This window comes from Ziziphus jujuba, chromosome 5 (genome assembly GCF_031755915.1).
Source record: "Ziziphus jujuba cultivar Dongzao chromosome 5, ASM3175591v1".
NCBI classification, from domain to species: domain Eukaryota; kingdom Viridiplantae; phylum Streptophyta; class Magnoliopsida; order Rosales; family Rhamnaceae; genus Ziziphus; species Ziziphus jujuba.
The window spans coordinates 5,991,695-6,010,810 of NC_083383.1; the positions used below are offsets into that span (position 1 = coordinate 5,991,695).

Genomic DNA, 19,116 nt, shown 5'->3' on the forward strand with positions numbered 1-19,116 from the left:
TTTTTTGGGGCCGAATAAGTTAATGCAAATTACTTTGATGCCGTTGAAGACCCAAAAAAAAACAATAGAGACTATTCCGGTTTACACACATTAGAAAGCCGTTGATTTGGACTTTTCAGATAATGGAATTAGACTTCACTCACAGCCACTTTCCATGATTTGCAACCTGCTTGCGTTTGATTGAACCATTCGTACAGTCCATAGACTGTAATCACGTAGTTTTGTTTTTTCATGATTACCCTCTAAGAAATTCCTGACATTAAACTCAGCTACTAATTCTAAGTAGGAATGAATACGGGAACACCACCTGTTGAGTGTGCACAATTTCTTTCTTTCATTTTTCCTTTTTTGGGGGTAATTTTCACAATTTTCACAATAACCTGCAGCGATCAAGTGTTTACAATTCCGAAACAAGACCTCTACAGATAACATAAATGACAAATTTATTCTTTTCTTTTCTTTTTCCTTTTTCCTTTTTCTTTTTCCTTGAAATTTCTTACAACTACCTACTAATTCAGTAATTCTTGTAAAAGATTAATCTTCAATGGTACCCTCCACTGCACTTATGCAGCTGTTCAGTTTGGAGGGTCTCCACTCTGTCCTGAATAGGTTGTGCCATGCCCCCACTTTGAATGAGCCAACACTTCCAATCCAGCATTCTCTCTTTTTCTTTGCATTAAAGTGAAAAACTCCCTGGCTCTTCGAGCCCAGGGACAACTTCCAACTATTATTACAATTGTGTTTCCTGGTTACTTTATCGTTCATTTGTGGAATTGGATCTTTCAACAACTAGACGTTGAAGATGTCGGAGGCGGAGCATGAGTTCCGAGAAAGAGGGTCGTAAATTTGGCTCCCTGCAAAAGAAGCAAAGCTTAAGTCATCAAAAAGATTAAAACTAAGCAGGATGAAATAATGTATCGATCACAAAGCATATGTCTACATTCATGTTATTAATACCAGAGGAAAATAAGAAAAATTAATTACCAAAAATATGGTGTAAACCGATTGTCTAAATTCCATTTTCAACAAATTTGTCTTGCAATTTAAGTATCTATATTCCTCTACACTAATAATATATATGATTTTGATCCCATATCTCATCTGGATGACTAATGCTTGAAGGCTAAACAATGTTGAGATCTAATATCACCACAAATATTCTGAAGTGTAGAAACTTACGTTTGCCAACAATCATACATTATCTGGGCTACCACTGGATCAACCTCTTCTGGAATTTCAAGACGCCTATTCTGGAACCCAACAGCTCCAACAACCTGCATGGGGTTCAAGCCTTTCCATGGGATACGGCAGGTAGCCAATTCCCATAATATCACACCAAAACTGTACACATCACACCTGCAGGCAAGATAAAGTATTATAGTCTATAGAAGCCTCCACATTGTAACATTCCAAAATGTACCATCCTCTAATAACTTACTTCTCATTGGCTGGTTCATTTCTTAAGACCTCAGGTGCCATCCATTCAGGCTGCAGTCCAACACCAAAATATTAAGTACCCATATATATAAGAGAAAGTAACACTCAATGAACTGAAAGAGAGAATGAGCAATTGGCTTAAACTTGATCATTTTTAACAAGCACTACCGTTCCAGCAGTAGACTTTGAAGACAGAAATGTGTGGTGCTTCATGCGTGACAAACCAAAATCACAAACCTACAGAGGCAGAAAACATATTTGAAGATTCAATTCAATTCATTTCTGTCAGTAAAAGATAAATCAATGCACTCAAAAGCGTAGTATAATGAAAGAAATAGAGTGCCAGAATTTAGGTTTCAGACCTTAACAACCCAGTTTCTATCAACAAGGAGATTTGGAGACTTCAGATCTCGATGCACAATAGTAGGATGGCTAGTATGAAGGTAATTCATTCCCTTGGCCTGCAAATTTTAGGCATCTTTATTTCTGAAAGCAAAAAGTTGGCAGGAAAGTGAACCAAAAGAATATAAAAATATTTTACCACATCATGTGCCATTTTCATTCGCCTTTTTTCATCAAGTTGAGAATTAGGGCGATGCAGTAATCTATATAAACTCCCCCTGTGCAAAAGAAGGTTTCAGGAGTTTAATAATGAGATAGGACAAAGCGTATAGCTAATTGACTTGGTTTGCAGCCCTTTTCATGTTAAACTAATTCTTCACAGAAACTTGAACAACATTGTTATAGGTGATCCCTGCACAACAGATTTGTCTAACCTTCCTTCCAATAAATGTCTTAACTATTCTGCACTATAAAGCACAACATGCAACATGCACATGCACAATCCCATACTCACATGCATACATGCAACGGTGATCCCTGCACAACGTCTAACCTTCCTTCCAACAAATGTCTTAACTATTCTGCACCATAAAGCACAACATACAACATGCACAATCCCATCTCACATGCATACTTTTGTCTCTATGCAGAGTATAGAAGGAAAATAACACCATACTTTAAAGGAAATCAAGAGAAGTGAAGATGGTGAACTAAATTTACTTCATTATGGTAATTAATTTCAGATATATTTGTACTAAAAAATTCCAGAAATTCAATAAACACATAAACAAAAAAAAACCAACCTGGGAAGAAACTCTGTCAGTATAGAGAAATGTGGGGGCCGAGTAACTGCCCCCATGAAAAGAACAACATTTGGATGTCTCAGTCTTAACATGATTTCAACCTATAAGAACCAACCAGCCATGATTCACTTAACATAAATATTACTAAGAATTGGCTCATAAGAAAACAATGCACGATAAAAGTTAATCTTTGCTGCTTACTTCACATTTAAACTGAAGCAATGCTTCACCAGAAAATCCTTGGTCTAGAAACTTCTTCACAGCAACTTCCTATAATGCAAATGTGAACATGAATCAACAAAAAATACAGAAATGTAAAATTAATAATGGTCATCTCCCATAATATTTTAATAATTCCAACTCCATCAAAAGTAATTAATCACACTTCAAGGGGAACTTCAATGAAGAAAGCATTATTCAGCATAACTGGAGCAGTCAGAAGATTTAATGATAAAAAAGCAACCACTAACAAGGAAAAAGGAAAAGAACACCAATGTGTTAGAAAGAGTACTTACAGTGCCATTCCATTCCGCATGATAAACCTCACCATATGAACCTAATAGAAAAAAATTCTTGTGAGACTGTCACTGAATAACCATACAATATTTTAGAAAGCACCATATTCTACCAAACAAATAATAAATTTATAGTAGGATGAATTCCAATAATCTACTATCACTTTTGCTCAGATATTAAATTTCACTTGAGAATCAAGAGATTCTGTCAACTCCACCAATTTGCAGTCATGTATTCAAGCCAAAAGAATATGCCATGAAAATTGCACCTTAATTGGTTTTTAACAAAAACATAAATATCTTAAGTAATCCATGCTATTCATACATAAGGGAACTGTTTAAAGATTTTAATCATTGGGAACCAACATACCCATTCGGTGACGAGGCCTCTAAATAAGAAATTGTATAATGTGAACTCATTGATAGGCACTTTACCATACCAAAGTGATAAAAAAAAAAAAAAGCAATTTCATACTTGCAAATCCAAGGCCCCAGATGAAAACTTTATCCAAAGTTACCAGCAGTTCTCTATCTTATTCTAAGAAATCACGATCTTAAAAGTAATGGTTCTTACCAATACCAATGCGCTCACCAATCCGAAGATCCTCCCATGGAATTTCCCACTCTGCAGCTTCCCCCAGCACTGGGTTAATTCCCTCACTTTGACCAGAAGAACCAATAACAAAGCCATTATCAACTCTTTCCATCACAATCATGTTATCATCATTGACATAGGCATTTTCAAGATGTCTTTGACCAGAGTTGACTTGAGAAGGCATGGCAGGTTTGTTAAACTGTTCTTCCTGTGAAGATCGTGTGTACATATTTGATGGATCAGAAGAAGCCATATCTATATTTACAGCATCAGTCTGGGTCATTTCACTAGGTTCATTAACAAGAAGCATAAATCCCTCGCTAAGAGTATCAGAAGTTAGAGCAAATTTAGACTTATTGGAAATTATCTCCAATTCATTTTGCTTGTCAGCTAAAACCATAGGAGCTCGTTTTTTCATGTTATCCACACTAACATAGTTAGAATTCTCCCCTCCAGAAAAAGGTATGAGAGATCTCTCAAGACTTGACCTTAAGTTATCTGTGTTTATATGCACTCCGTCAGATGCAATTTCCTGATCTACTGCTTGGATTCGACCAAGCACTTTGCCTTCATCAAGATCCTGTGAACTTATATCCAGAAATAAATCTGGAGGAGGTGAAGCACCACTTTCTAACAAGACAGCATGCAGTTTCTGTGCAAATTCCGGGTCCTTTGCTGCACTGATGACATATTTTGATACATTTTTTACTTTCTTTTTCTGTGCCAACGATGTTTTTCCACAAGTGCCAAGTGAAGTTTGAGATGATCTATGTGGAGATGGTAGAGGCTTACCAAACTCATTCTCACATCTCACAATTGGATTTTCTCCAAGAAGGGTCCTCTCATTATCTTTTGACCCAGAGTCTCCATATGATACTTCATCTGACCTTGAACTTCCTACTTTGGAAACCGCTAGTGGTCCAATTCCTCCAGCACGAAGAAATCTTGGACCAGTGGGCATCACTTTCACATCTGAAAAGCTCCTCATACCAAGGAAAGAATTTTGGAGCTGACTACTGGGTACCTCAGCAGGAATTAGTGTGCCAGGAGCCCCCATCAGATCAATAATATATTCACTGCATCATTTAATAAATCAATAAAACTAGATGATGAACTTGGAATCAAGATCATGGACCATTAAATTTTCTAACTTTATTTAGATGTGGCAAAGTAAAATTCAACAGCTTAACATTTGAAACAAACAAACTGAGAAAAAATGCATGCGAAACAGATGATTTAACATTTGGATACAAAAACAATTAATATTCCTGAATGTACAGACTCTTATAACTTCAACAAAAAACATGCAAATTTAAGGTCAATGGTTACCAAAGAGCTGAGTAGATGGTAAAGGTTTTTAGGCTTACCTTAACAAGATGCAGTCCAATGACTTGTATAGTTTTCAATAATGGATCACTTACTATCTATGAAGAAAACAGCACAGGCTACAAGAAACATTTACAAATGCTACAGTATTATCATACCAATAGATAAAGCTGAACTAGCAACAGGTCCTTAGGTTCTTTTACTATTAATGGGCTGTTCAGTGATTTCATAGGCACACAGGCATTCCAGCTTACTTAGTTGTACGGTTCTTAATTATCTGCAGGCTTCCTTTTTTTAGGTGCTCATGCACAAAAATTGGCAACATCTACATGACTATAGATAAACATATATGTTGATCAATATTACACAAGGCTATGCATACTCATTAAAAACAATAAAATGATAGCCAAAGCTGACTTTGTTATGTCTATTTCCTTTAGAGCGTCAAAATGTCAAGAGGATAAGCCACATTACATGCCAGTTAAAGTGACCAGGTACAAGAGTTCAGTGAATGAAAAGTATCACAAATGCGTAAAGAAAATGATAGCAGAAAGCCATTACCTTCCGTTTTCAAGTTTAATTAAGTTCACAGCTCCATCATCAGTACCAGTGTAATAACTCCCTTTGACCAGCATACATGGAAGATTAATCGTATCAGCTAATACCTAGCACCAGGAATATGAACTAATTAGATTTTCATACATTATTCAGAGCAATGAGAACATTTCTCGCCATTACTCAAACTTTGACTTAAAGATGTGCATGCGTATTGTCCAAAAGTCATTTTTGGCAATAAGTTGAAAAATGTCACAACCTTAAAGAGCAAGGCTCTGTGGCGTGAAAGTCCAACATCAAGGCATCCAAGGGGAAGTATGATAGTGTTCATTGAACTCCTCAATTCATACCTCCGCACAACCCACCTTCTCAACATTTCATTGGCATCACCAACTGGGCCACCCATTCTATCAACAACAATATTAGCAATGTTCTGGATCAAGCCACTTAAAACTAAACCATGTCTAGAAACATGAGATTCTTTTGATATTGCATATGCCCTTTTCTCCAACCGCTGAAGCTCAGGATCAACCATGCGGTTGACCAACAACACCTCGTAATCAATATTATCTAAAACAGATATTGCTTGAAGATCAACCAATAATGGCATCTTCCCTTGTGCAAGTGAATCTGATGTAACACCATATACGTCATAAAAACCATCCACCACCTTTTCATCATAATTTACAACATTATAGTTCTGCACGGAGACGTAATGAAAACAGTTAAGATATGAAGAAAGAATCTTGATAATTAAGGAAATGCACAAAGCAAAAGCAAATATTAGTTAAAGATTGAGTTAAATAGTAACATTGGACAAAAAAATTGCAGAAAATACTTTAAAAAAAAAAAAAAAAAAAAAAAAAAAAAAAAAAAACACCTAATTAATAGGGAATGGAAGGAAAGAAATCATATACCAATTTCACAAATTTCAAGATTTCAATTCTGAAAGTCCAAAACCTTTTCTTATATGTATGATTCATCTATTAGGGTATTTAAGTGAGTTCTTTATATTTAATAAACAATTGCAATAAGAAGGTTTCATAAGTTATCCTCATTTTCTTGCAAAAATTCAAAATATTAGGAAAATAATGTTTTTATTGGCGCATGTATTCATAGGACAGAAGTCATCTACCAAAACTCAAAAAGTTAAAAAAGAAAAAAAAAAAAAAGAAAAAAAAAGATTCCAATGAATTTGGTAACATAAACAAAACTGAAAAATAATGGTTTTATGATAAGTCAATATGAAAATTCACCTTTCATATCAAAACAAATAAATAAAAAAATAAATCCATTATTAAAAAACAATCCATACAAGGATGCAAATCATTTTAACTTGGAAAACAAACTAAACCTGGCTAAAGAACAAAATTAAGGCAATCCACAAATCCAAAGTGAAACTACTTTATCTTAATTACTGCAAAAATGCGAGGAAAAAACATAATAAGGCACCCAATCACCATAATAAAGAATATTTGAATCACCGTATTTGCGTAGTAATTCTAACTCGAGATACAAACCAAAAGTATAAATGAACAGAAATAAAAAAATTAAAAAAAAATAAAAATCAACAACCACAAAACCAAATCAACCTGGTCAATCCATCCATAATGCATAAGATAAAAGATTAAGATTCCGGTTTTAAAGGGTGCCTCCCCTGTTTAATCATTTTCGTAACCCAAAAAAAGAATCATGAGACTATATAACATTCAATAACAATGCCGCAGAAAACTTGAATCAGGGTTACTGAAACATTCCTTCCTGATATACCCAGCCCCTTCATCAAAGAAAAAGGGGTCCTAAAGGCCCAAACATGATAACTAAAATGGAAACCAATTTGTTACTAACATATTATGTAAACCAACTTGCTGCCGACATATTCCGATGAGAAATAAGTAACTTAACAAAGAACTCTATATTGCATAATAGTAGAAAGATAATTTCAAATACCACGAACTGCCTAGACAAATGACACCAGTCCCAGCTATTCTTCAAGCAGTGCATTAAAATCACAAGCCCATTACCAGTAGATAACCAAAGTAAGGGCATACACAATCGCCACAAACTTCGGAATGAAACAAACATATAAATAGGACATAATACTAGTGATCCAAAAAATTTAACCATCTCATCTTATTGAGCCCCAATGGAGTGAGAGAATAGGGGGAAGAAAGCGCAAAACAATCCATCCACATAAATTCAGCACACCCAATCACTATGGTTAAAAACCATTTAAATCATGTAATGCAGTGGGAACGAAAGTTTTCAATACAGAAAACAAGATCCCTAATTCATAAACAAAACTAACCTATCCTAATTTACTCACGCGAATGCTCAATTATTAGGGCAACTAATCCATAATTAGAAAGAAACAGATAACTAATGAACGCCCAAAAACGAAGCTTGAAAAAAGTAAATTAAGAAAGAAAAGAAAAAAAAAAAAAAAAAAAAGGTACCCAGTATCGAAGCGAAAGAAAATCAACAAGGGCTGGGCTGTCGGTGACAGCAGCAGAGCAACCCAGGCTAATCCGCTTAGCGGCGTCGATCTGAGCGGACTCGGGGTCGTCGCGCGCATCGGGATCCGAAGCGCTAATCGCCATGGCCAACTGCACCTGAAACTCCTCCTCCAAAAAATTGAAATCCACGCCACCACCACTACTATCCCCACCCAAACGATCGGCAACAGATTCAACAGTCGCAATTCCCGCCATTGTAGTGGAGCTGGAAGTCGAGGCCGACGACAACGACGAGGCCGTAGAAGAGGTGGACGGATCGGGATGATTCGAATTCGGGCTAGTTACGGGTCGGGCGTCGCCCAATCTTTGGGGGTCATTGAAACCCCCGCCGATGTGAAGCTTCCTCAGTAGATGCTTCATTTTCGACATGGATCATCAATACTCAAAGTGATGATATCAGACTCCCCCCTTCTCTCTATCTCTCTCTCTCTCTCTCTCTCTCTCTCTCTCTCTCTACTGTCTTAAACAGCGCCCACCAAGCCTACAAAGCAGATTCGCTTAACCTGCGCACCCTCTTCGTCAAGCTACCACCACTTGAGAGACTTAAATTAACCGCTCAACCATTCCCTCCATTACGCTCTATAACCCAAAACAATAAAATAAATAAATCGACAATTTTTATATATATAGAAATAATCAATTTCCCTTCCCCTACCCATTTTTATAATTTTTTTTTTCCCAAAGAAAACAGATTAGTAATAATAATCCCGGGTCTATTTCAAAAAAAAAATTAATAATAATGATAATCCCGAGTCAAGGTCTCCAAACTTTTAGACTAGCATATGTTTATCCACAAATGTTTTTCTGTGGACTTCATTTCATCTAGACCGTTCATTTGGCATGCTTTCTGTCTCTACGTCTATCTTCAATAAGCAATGGTAGGGATTGAACGGGTGACGATTGCTTTTGCGTATGGCCCACCGCGACAGATTGAGTAAGATCATGGTTTGGATTTTGTAGGATCGGAAATCCTTTGTATTTACCAAGTTGACGAAACCCTAATTGCGGTTAATATGTTGGTGATGGGGAAGGGTGCATCATAACTTTCAGAGTTCTGTTTGTATGGAATCAACGTTGATGAATTTATTCATGTGCATCATGCGATAAATTGGAATTCAATTAATAACGGATAAGTTTCAAGGCTCTTAGAAGTTCAAAAGCAAAATAGAAAGTAAATTAAATCGTCTAATATCAAGATTTATGTGGCGAAGTAAATAATTTTAATGATAGAGTATTTCTATTTGTATTTATAAAAGTATGAGTTTGAATTATAAAAAAAAAAATTTGAATAATTTGTAAATTAGATAAATTATTAAAAATATATATATATATATATCAAGATTTATGCAGATCCAATAAAATAAAAATAAAAATTTTATGGCTGTACATATGAACAAACGGCTTTTCGAGTCCCTTTTTTCTTTAATCCGACTAACTTTTTAAAATTCATTTTCATTTTATTTTTGACTTTTCAGTTTGCACGCAACATCAGTTTTAGTGGTAATTTTATAGATATATCTTATAGTAAGTTATATAAAAACACAAAAAAAAAAATATATATATATATATAAATATATAGTATGTTTTTAATGACTAGGAATGTAAACCTTTGCCTTTCTTTCACTTTGATTATTATTATTTTTCAAAAAAAAAAAGAAAAGAAAAGATATTATTCCTCAGAAAAAAAAAAAAAGAGAAAAATATATATCTAAAAGTACCATAATTTCTTATCAATTGAAAGTGGATTACACATATAAATATCCTCATCTTTTATTTTCACATTGAATAATGATTTTTTTAAAAAACTTATCAGTAGATGATATTTGGAGGAAATGGAATAGTTATGGTCTGATTAGTTAATGACTACACGCCAAGGCCCAAGCTGTGAAAACCGAGTACATTCCCAGGTTAGTGACTATTTTATTGTTTTTAAATTAATATTATATATATATAAGGTTAGCTGAAAAGAGACTTTTATGATTCTCAGAATATTCCTTTTTGATTAATTTTTCAGATTGCTTTCGTAAAACAGTTAAACCAACCAATCGATAACTGCAATTTCATTCTATAGGTATTGCAGGAAATAATAATAAGTAGAAGAGACAATTTTTTTTTTTTAAGAAAAAAAAAATAGCTATTAAGATAAATTACAACTTTATGATGAGGAATGTTTGAGTAAACTTTACAGGTCTGTCTCATGCTTCAAAGCATAAAGAGTGCCATTGATTTCGTAATATTTTAATAGAAAAAATAAATAATTACTTTATTTATTCAATATATTATAGGTAGGCAAAGATGGAAAAAGAGAAGCAAAAGCATTTGCATTTCGGTATTTTTTTGAATTTTTTTTTTTTTTTTTTTTTTTTTGGGGGAGCAGTTTTTGTAATTTAAAGTAAAAAAACTGAAGGAAGATGTGGAGTAATAAATTCTCCGATTCCCCCAGTTGATTGCGGTGGTTCCACTTTGGAGTTGGATCAATTTCAACCGAGTTTGCGGCAAATAGAAAGGGGTTGGAAATGGAAGTGATTGGTCAACTCTTTAGAAACCCCTCCCAACTTTGTTACTGAAAATTGGTTTGATAATGTCTAACCCATAAAAATAAATAAAAAATAAAAAAATTCCCTCTCTTTTTCCAAAAGGGTGTTGGTGGCAATCATTAGGGAAAGCTTGCAGCAACTATAAAAAAAAAGAATAATCCCACATTTAGCATGTTCTTCCTTTATTAAATTACACATTATGATTTCTATTGTTCAATTAAGCGGAACGAAAAGCTGTTACTTCTTCTATATCTCAATCACAATCATACCAATAAAAAATAAAAAATAAAAAATTCAGTTGAGGCCTTTTGGTTGTGATTCAGACATAATAAAATGTAAATGGGCATGTGCAGGATTCAACCCAGTGTAGATTTGATAGACAAAGTGTGTTGCTATTCACTTTCGTTAAAAAAAAAAAAAAGAGTTTAGAAGCTAAGATCAGCCTGAATCTGATAGATAAAAGTTTGATTGGCAAAGAATCCAGCAATGACATTATGACATTGACTGTGTAATTAATTAAATTCTTAGATGTGACACTTATAGCTGGCAATTTATTGGGTAAGAAATAGCAACCTCTAATTTTTTCAAACCCCATCTCTCACGTTCCACATTTTAATCAATTATTTCTTAAACTAAGGCATTAAAATAGATAATCATTTACTATAAAGAAATTATTCTCATTATTATATTCATTCTGTGACACAGTTTCTGTTACAGCATAATCAGGAAGAAAATAAAAACTTTTTTTTCTATTCATTTTTTCCTTTTTCCCCCTTTTTTTCTGAAGTTCACATTTAAGATAGAGAGTAATGGGAAATGCTTAATATAAAAGCTAAAGACCAACTGTTATAAAGGACAGAAGAAAAGCAATTATAATTACAACATTAAAAAGCGTTGCAGCTTAGCAACGGTTGTAATTAGAGTAGCTGACCATCATTATATTATCAGGGAAATGAATGTCAACAGCTGTCGTAATAGAATGTATGAAGATAGATAGTTTATATACAATGAACAATAAGAGGATGATACAGAAGCAGCAGAAGAAAATGAAGATGAAGATGGTGATGGGGATGAAGATTTCATGTTCATGAGAACTGATTACTTAAGCAGATGCAGCAGCCTCTTCTTCAACAACCTGTGAAGCTGGGAGAAGGGTGCAGATGAGGTTGCGGTCACCGTACACATTGTCAACACGTCCTGATATAACAGTCAACAAAAATGTTCAAAGCATCAGAACTAATATGCATATGCTAGACCCCCACTCAGAATAATAAATAAATAAATAAATAAGAAAATCTCCAATTGTCCAAGTAAAGAGAGAAACAAAGGAAGATCTATATCAAGGCCAAACTGCTAATTAATTGTAGTCTAATTTTAATTCTATATCTAATATAATTAATTGTCAGTCCATGTGGTGCATACCACTCTTGCATAAACACAGCCATTAAGAGATGTTAGGCAAGAGTGGAAAAAAAAAAAGCAACTGTGTAATGTCATATAAATATAAATATTAGGCAGCAAAGATGGTGACAACATGTACAAGCATACCTGTAGTTGGCCAGAACTTGGCAGCCCGGAGCCATGAAGCGGGAAAGGCTGCATATTCCCGGGAATATGGTTTTGTCCATGAGTCTCCCATGAGCAGTGATGGTGGATGTGGAGCTCCCTGCAATTTCACATTTTAGATACACTAGTCCTCTAAATCTTAAATAGTTCGCTCATATGCCATTATATAATACACAGAAGCATTTTCTTGTTCTTTATTCACAAGTAACTGGCAAACGGATAATTAGGCATTTTACCTTCAGAACATTGTTGTTGACGTCAGCCTTTCCTTTCTCAATCAGAGCGATTTCCTCTCTGATTGAAATGAGAGCATCACAGAATCTGTCTAATTCAGCCTGCAAGCAACATTGAATTCATTAACAAGAAAAACAAAAATAAAAGCATCAGAAGGCAGAAAATATATCTTCTTAGCATAGAAAAAGTAAAAAGGAGAGGCTCCTCTTTGCAGGGCATACTTTGCTTTCACTTTCAGTAGGTTCAATCATGAGTGTGCCAGGAACTGGCCATGACATGGTTGGTCCATGGAATCCATAGTCCATTAGACGCTTGGCAACATCTTCAGGCTCAATCCCAGCAGTGTTCTATGACAACAATGACATAAATTTAGTCATCATATCAATAGAAGATGATGAAGACAAGCGAGGGGCAATAAAGAAAACTACCTTAAAGCCTCTTAAGTCAATGATGAACTCATGGGCAACTGTTCCATTGACACCACGGAAAAGAACAGGATAGTAACCCTGTAAGAAATAACATAAACAAAATTAGAAAACACAGAAAATAACTGGATTTAACTGCAACAAGAGCAACTAACGACCGACCTCAACTCATGGTTAGTTACAGGGGGAGTAATGAACTCGCATGAATTCCAAGAAATTAAGCTTGTTTTTAAAATGATTGACTACAATATATAACCACCTTGTTCAGAGTTGTTTTATAAGTTGACGAGTGAATGATCTGTTTGTCTTCTTTCAAAAGAAAGCATGGCCTAAACTGACTACTATTCTAGCCACTACTTGGATATCAAAAATTATAAGAAATAATAGTTGAGGAAGCAATGTGAACCTCTAAACGTTTTGCCATGTAGTTTGCATTCAGAATTGCTATCTTTGATGCATCAGTGAGTCCCTTGGACCCCATCATTACTATATAAGTGTAAGATATTGGTAAAATAAGCGCCGAGCCCCAAGGTGCAGCAGAAATTGTACCAAGAGGTTGAGACTTGTCAGGGGCAGGAATGCCACTGGTGGGAACCTTCAGTATGATGAAAGAGAAATCAGAAATAAAATGAAAATATTACTAAGCCGTGGATAAAGAGAGAAATGGCCATCAGTATCACAAGAAATTACAATAGGTATACCAAAAGAAATCCAAAGACATGCTAAGTGTCTCAAGTTCAGAATCAGAATCAAGAACTAAAGATTCATCACTCGGAAGCATTTTATATTTTTTTGGGTGCACATACAAAATCAAAGAAGAATAAGCATTTATTCATAGTCACAATGAAAAGAGTACTCTACCACAGGATGTGAGGGCAAAAATGGTGCTAAATGTTTCTTCACACCAATAGGACCCATGCCAGGACCACCTCCTCCGTGTGGAATGCAAAATGTTTTATGGAGATTGAGATGACAAACATCAGCTCCAATGTAACCAGGGCTAGTTAGACCAACCTGTAAGAACCAAGAATTACTTCAGAGCTCAATATAAAATGTAAAACTGACACATCGCCAAGAAAAACGACATGCATAAAAGGGAATTAAAGTTTGCACCACAAATTAAGATGACCTATCAGTTAGTTTAGAAACCCAACTATAAAGATAAAGAAATGATATCAGAAAGTTTACAAACTGACAACCAAAACCAACAACTAAGTTTAGAATTTGATTGACTAGTTTCAAACATGATGCAATCGAGGATAGAGCAAAATGAAACCACACACAGACCTACCAGTTAGATAGAAAAGTTCAGTCTGATATAAAATTCTATCGCATAAAGATCTCTTCCTAGTTCACGATTTCCAATCTTAATCAAATTGAATCTGAATTGCCTAAAATCTTGACACTACCCAAAAAACAAGACAACAAAATGGAATATTAAGTCAGCAAAGTAAAAACTTTAGTTTGTATGACATCACATAACCTGTTTCTCATAAATTAGGAAATGAACATAAAATTGAAACTTTAAAGGAAAAAAGGTGAAATGATGAACCTGTGCATTCATGTTAGCTCCATCCATATACACTTGACCTCCATTGTCATGAATTATCTTACATATCTCATCAATACCTTCTTCATACACTCCATGGGTGGAAGGGTATGTCACCTGTGATTTATACCATGGTCAGACAACTGATAATATTGCAAAGTATTCTAATTTTACCTTCCTTCATCTGATTGACTGAAAGTTATCCCTAACACAAGATTATGTTTACCATAAGAGCTGCAAGGTTGTCCCGGTTATCCTCAGCTGCCTTCCTCAACTGTTCAATATTGATATTTCCCTTGGCATCAGTTCCAACAGTGACAATTTTCATTCCACACATTGCAGCACTGGCAGGATTTGTCCCATGGGCTGAAACAGGAATGATGCACACATTGCGGTGATGGTCCCCTCTTGACTACAATGATCATTTGGAGGATAGGTCAATATGATGAACACAATAATCAAACTTATAACTTTTTTGTTAATTAGTACAAGTTGAGCCTCAAACAACTCCAAGAAATTTGTTGAAAGGGAGAGTTGTAAGGTGAAACAGAGGAGTTTAGATACGCTGAATCGAAATGCACAAATTTTTATATGTTAAGTGCTGTAACTGATGTTTCTTCTGTTTGGTATATTTCTTAACAAAATTTTATTTGATTAATACCTTAATTTTTAGTTACCAAATAGTTTAGGAACATGATTTATAAATTTATGCTGTATGACGCTCAGTATCTTAAAGCAACAAATAAAATGTCGCCAAGAAAGAAAAATACTTATAAACAAGGTATCGTTGTACCTTATGATAGGCACGAATAACCATCAGCCCAGCATACTCTCCTGCAGCTCCAGCATTAGGTTGCAAAGAGAAAGAGTCAAACCCGGTGATGGTACACAGCAAGTCGCCCAAATTATTGAACATTTCCTGCAAATGACAATTCAATGAGGAAGATGTCAATTTGATTGATTTTATACAGGAAAAAGTAACAAATATCTTCCATGAAAAGATATTGGTAAAACCAACATCTTAAGTACCTGGTAACCCTGGGCCTGTGCAGCAGGAGCAAAAGGGTGAATGTCACTGAAAGCAGGCCATGTCACCGGCATCATTTCTGTTGTTGCATTTAATTTCATCGTGCAAGATCCCAGTGGAATCATACTGTGGCATAGAGAGAGGTCTTTTGATTGTAACTTATGAATATATCTGAGCAACTCATGCTCGGTATGGTACCTAACCAAGAGCAAACAAAAGTCAGAGTTGCTTTCAAACTTCTCATAAAAGTAGTAGTTCAGCCCATGTAATAGGGACATACGAGTTAAAGATTGGATGGGTGAGATATGAACTCTCTCTCGTTAGCCCAGAAGGAATTGCATTCTGAACTTCTGCTGCAAGAGATGCAGCAGTGAATGGGACCTGATAATTGAAGAAAACTCTTAGTTAGATGAAAAGAAATTCATGCAATTGCAAACATCAAATCGTTATAGATATTTGACAAGACTCACAGGCTTTCCAGAAGCAAAAACTTTAAAAAGTTTATCAATATCCTCCAAGGTAGTTGTTTCATCAAGGGCAACAGTGATCTGCAAGGAAAATTAAAATTACAGTTAAATGATGATATGGAATTATACTTTCAGTCTTCATTGCTTTTTTTCTTCCTACATAGACTACACTCAACTAACCGATGCAGAAGATACAGACAAACTTACAGTGTTTGAGTCTACAATTCGCAGATTTATGCCGCTTTTGTAGGCAGCATCAGCAACTGCATGTGCATCTGCAGTCTTAACCTTCACCGTGTCAAAGAAGGGAAGGCCCTGAACTTCCACCGTCCCAAGTTTTTTCAGTCCAAGTGCAAATACCCCGGCAAGACCATGAACCCGTTGGCCAATGGCTTTAAGGCCTTCAGGTCCATGATAAACAGCATACATAGCAGCCATGTTTGCAAGTAGTGCCTAACAAGAAAGAAACAAGACTAATTTATACAAAGCAGATTGAGTGGAACATCCTAACAGCTCTGTTTTGAAACTTAGAATTGATATAATAATTTTCTTAAAAACTATAATATTATAAGTTTCCATACAAGCAGCCAACATGAAAATTCAGACAATTAACAAATGAATAATATATTCTTTTTACCTGAGCAGTGCAAATGTTGCTGGTAGCCTTGTCCCTCCTGATATGCTGCTCTCTCGTTTGCATTGCCATACGCAGAGCAGGCTTCCCTGAAGAATCAACACTAACACCAATAATTCTTCCTGGCATCATCCTCTTGTACTCTTGGGAGGTGGCCAGGAACGCAGCATGAGGACCTCCATAACCCATTGGAACACCAAACCTCTGAGCAGATCCAACAACAATATCTGCTCCCAATTCACCAGGTGGCTTCAACAACGTCAAAGCCAAGAGATCGGTTGCCATCACAACTTTAACCCCATTGGCATGAGCATTTTTAATGAAATCCCCATAGTCCAGAATTTCACCCTCGGTGCCCGGATACTGGACAAGGACACCACAGACATCACCAGATTTGTAATCAATATCTTTAAGATCCACGGTGACAACATTAAGATTGAAACCTTCAGCTCTAGTCTTGCAAACATCAATAGTCTGTGGGTGGCAGTTGCTGGCAATCAGAAAAGTCTTCTTCTTCCCCTTCTGAATGTGATCACACATGGCCATTGCCTCAGCCGCTGCGGTTCCTTCATCGAGCAACGAAGCATTGGACATGGGGAGGCCAGTGAGATCCGTTATCACAGTCTGGAAATTAAGCAAAGACTCAAGCCGACCTTGGGATATCTCAGCCTGGTATGGAGTATATTGGGTATACCAAGCAGGATTTTCCATTATGTTCCTCAAAATCACAGGGGGAACATAGGTGTTATAGTATCCCATCCCAATGTACGACTTGAATATCTTATTCTTGGATGCCAGATCTTTCATATGGTCAACCATTTGGCTCTCAGTCAATCCCTCATCAAACTTTGAAAACTTCATAGAATCGATTCTAATGGACTTGGGCACGGTGGCATCGATTAGCGGATCAAGACCACCAAACCCACATATCTCAGCCATTTTAGATTGATCATCTGGCGTGGCAGAGTTATGTCGGCGTGGAAAAGTGTCACTGGGTTTCAATGCCTCGACCGAAATCGACCGGGTGTGTGACCCAACATTGTACGACACATTTCTAGCAGCTAACAAATCTGATCTAGAACTCCTACGCATGAAAGAACAGGAAGACATAGACGATACATACCTCGAAGGTGTGTAGGACACAGGAGACGAAGAGTTCAACACTGTCTCATTCTGTCGATACTGCTTGGCCTCTGAAACCAGGCGTTTCAGAACAGCCCGGTTTGCGAGTCTCCGAGCACGTTCCATGATTAACAATACACAACAGAGCTAGCTAGCGATGTTAAGCCCAGAAAGAGGCCAAAGCCAAAATGGGTAATTAGTAATAGAGGGGGGTTGTTGGCTGCCAAAAGGAACAAACAGTTTCTTTTTTTTTTTCTCTTTTTTTTTTATATACAAGTTGGTTGTTTCTATTCCATTGGAGCGAGTGAACCAGTGCGTTGGCGGGGGTTGCTGATAACACCCAGTGATTTTGTCTATGTATTTATAATTACACTCAATTTGTATTTATTACGTATTAATGTCACATATATATTGTAAAAAAGGAAGACTTCAATAAAATTGTAGATGGAGTAATCCAAGATCGGGTTTTGTGGGGGTGGGTGGTGGTAGACTGCGCACCTATGATGAAAAAGACAGGTTTTTTTTCTTCTTTTTTTTTTTTTAGAAGGAATTATCACAACCTAGGAAAAATTACAAATTTTTCAAAGAATGTATGGAAGAAAATGCAGCAAACAAGATTGAGTTTCAATGGATCTAAATGAATTTCCAATTCCCATCCAAAAGATATTACTAATAATTTGAAGGAAAAAATGTGTCATAAAAAAAAAAAATTTGGAGCTTTGATTTTTTTCTCTTAGGAATTCAAATCTGATATTCTTTCTCTGTTGGCAGATTCTCTTTCACAATCTGCTTATCTCTTTGTCTTCACCAAAAACAAAAAGAAAAAAATAAAAATTTCTAGGGCTGGGTTTCCTGAAGCAATAGAAGGCACTCAGATCTAAGCCAACGATATTTTTGCACCACACAGAAGGCGTTCTCAAAACCATCACTGTCTGAAAATGTGAAATTTTGGGACTCTGATTGGTATGTCCTATTATTTTGGGGACTGTGATTAGGTTGTGTAGAGGCGGGACCCATAGTCATAGATCTGGTGGAGGGTAAAATTGGAAAGGTGTCGGATCATCCTTGAGATGATGAGAAAATGTCTGTGGCTGACGTTGTACGTTTTAACGAAAATGTGTCAGTTTGTTCTCGGTAGATACGGATCCTGTGATGTTTATGAATTCAGGACCGTTTGATTTGCAAACTTAAAGTGGGGTCATTACGACCAACGGTTATTGATTTGATCCCTTTTGTTTTTTTGTTTTTTTGGTGCTCTTCTTATCGAGAGGAAATCCATCATCTATACGCATATCTACGAAATTAACTCTTGGGTTGGGTTCGCATATTCAGTGGGAGTCCATTCTGAAATTCACTAAACGGGTAGGGTGGCTTGTGGAACATTTTATGGTCTGCACTATTTAATCTCAATGCCTTTTTTTGCTTCTTTTTATTTATTTATTTATCTTGGTCTACATAAATCACTA

At 35.9% G+C, this 19,116-nt stretch overlaps 2 protein-coding genes across 2 annotated transcripts; both read right to left on the reverse strand.

Annotated features, from left to right (window-relative positions):
* Positions 1 to 310: 310 nt before the first annotated feature.
* LOC107420099 (probable serine/threonine-protein kinase SIS8) lies at positions 311 to 8,707 on the reverse strand. Its single transcript, XM_016028964.4, has 13 exons — positions 8,030 to 8,707; positions 5,833 to 6,273; positions 5,580 to 5,683; positions 3,672 to 4,768; positions 3,098 to 3,138; positions 2,784 to 2,852; positions 2,583 to 2,683; positions 1,979 to 2,057; positions 1,800 to 1,898; positions 1,606 to 1,674; positions 1,439 to 1,488; positions 1,180 to 1,356; positions 311 to 854 (listed from the first exon to the last, which is right to left on the reverse strand). The coding sequence occupies exons 1-13, from the start codon at positions 8,456 to 8,458 to the stop codon at positions 755 to 757; spliced, it is 2,856 nt and encodes a 951-aa protein (XP_015884450.3). The 5' UTR covers positions 8,459 to 8,707; the 3' UTR covers positions 311 to 754.
* Positions 8,708 to 11,452: 2,745 nt separating this feature from the next.
* On the reverse strand, positions 11,453 to 18,017 carry LOC107420125 (glycine dehydrogenase (decarboxylating), mitochondrial). Its single transcript, XM_016029009.4, has 15 exons — positions 16,532 to 18,017; positions 16,102 to 16,347; positions 15,898 to 15,975; positions 15,708 to 15,808; positions 15,430 to 15,625; positions 15,194 to 15,319; positions 14,627 to 14,812; positions 14,404 to 14,517; positions 13,713 to 13,865; positions 13,258 to 13,446; positions 12,855 to 12,932; positions 12,648 to 12,773; positions 12,429 to 12,527; positions 12,175 to 12,292; positions 11,453 to 11,823 (listed from the first exon to the last, which is right to left on the reverse strand). The coding sequence occupies exons 1-15, from the start codon at positions 17,774 to 17,776 to the stop codon at positions 11,729 to 11,731; spliced, it is 3,150 nt and encodes a 1,049-aa protein (XP_015884495.2). The 5' UTR covers positions 17,777 to 18,017; the 3' UTR covers positions 11,453 to 11,728.
* Positions 18,018 to 19,116: the final 1,099 nt, after the last annotated feature.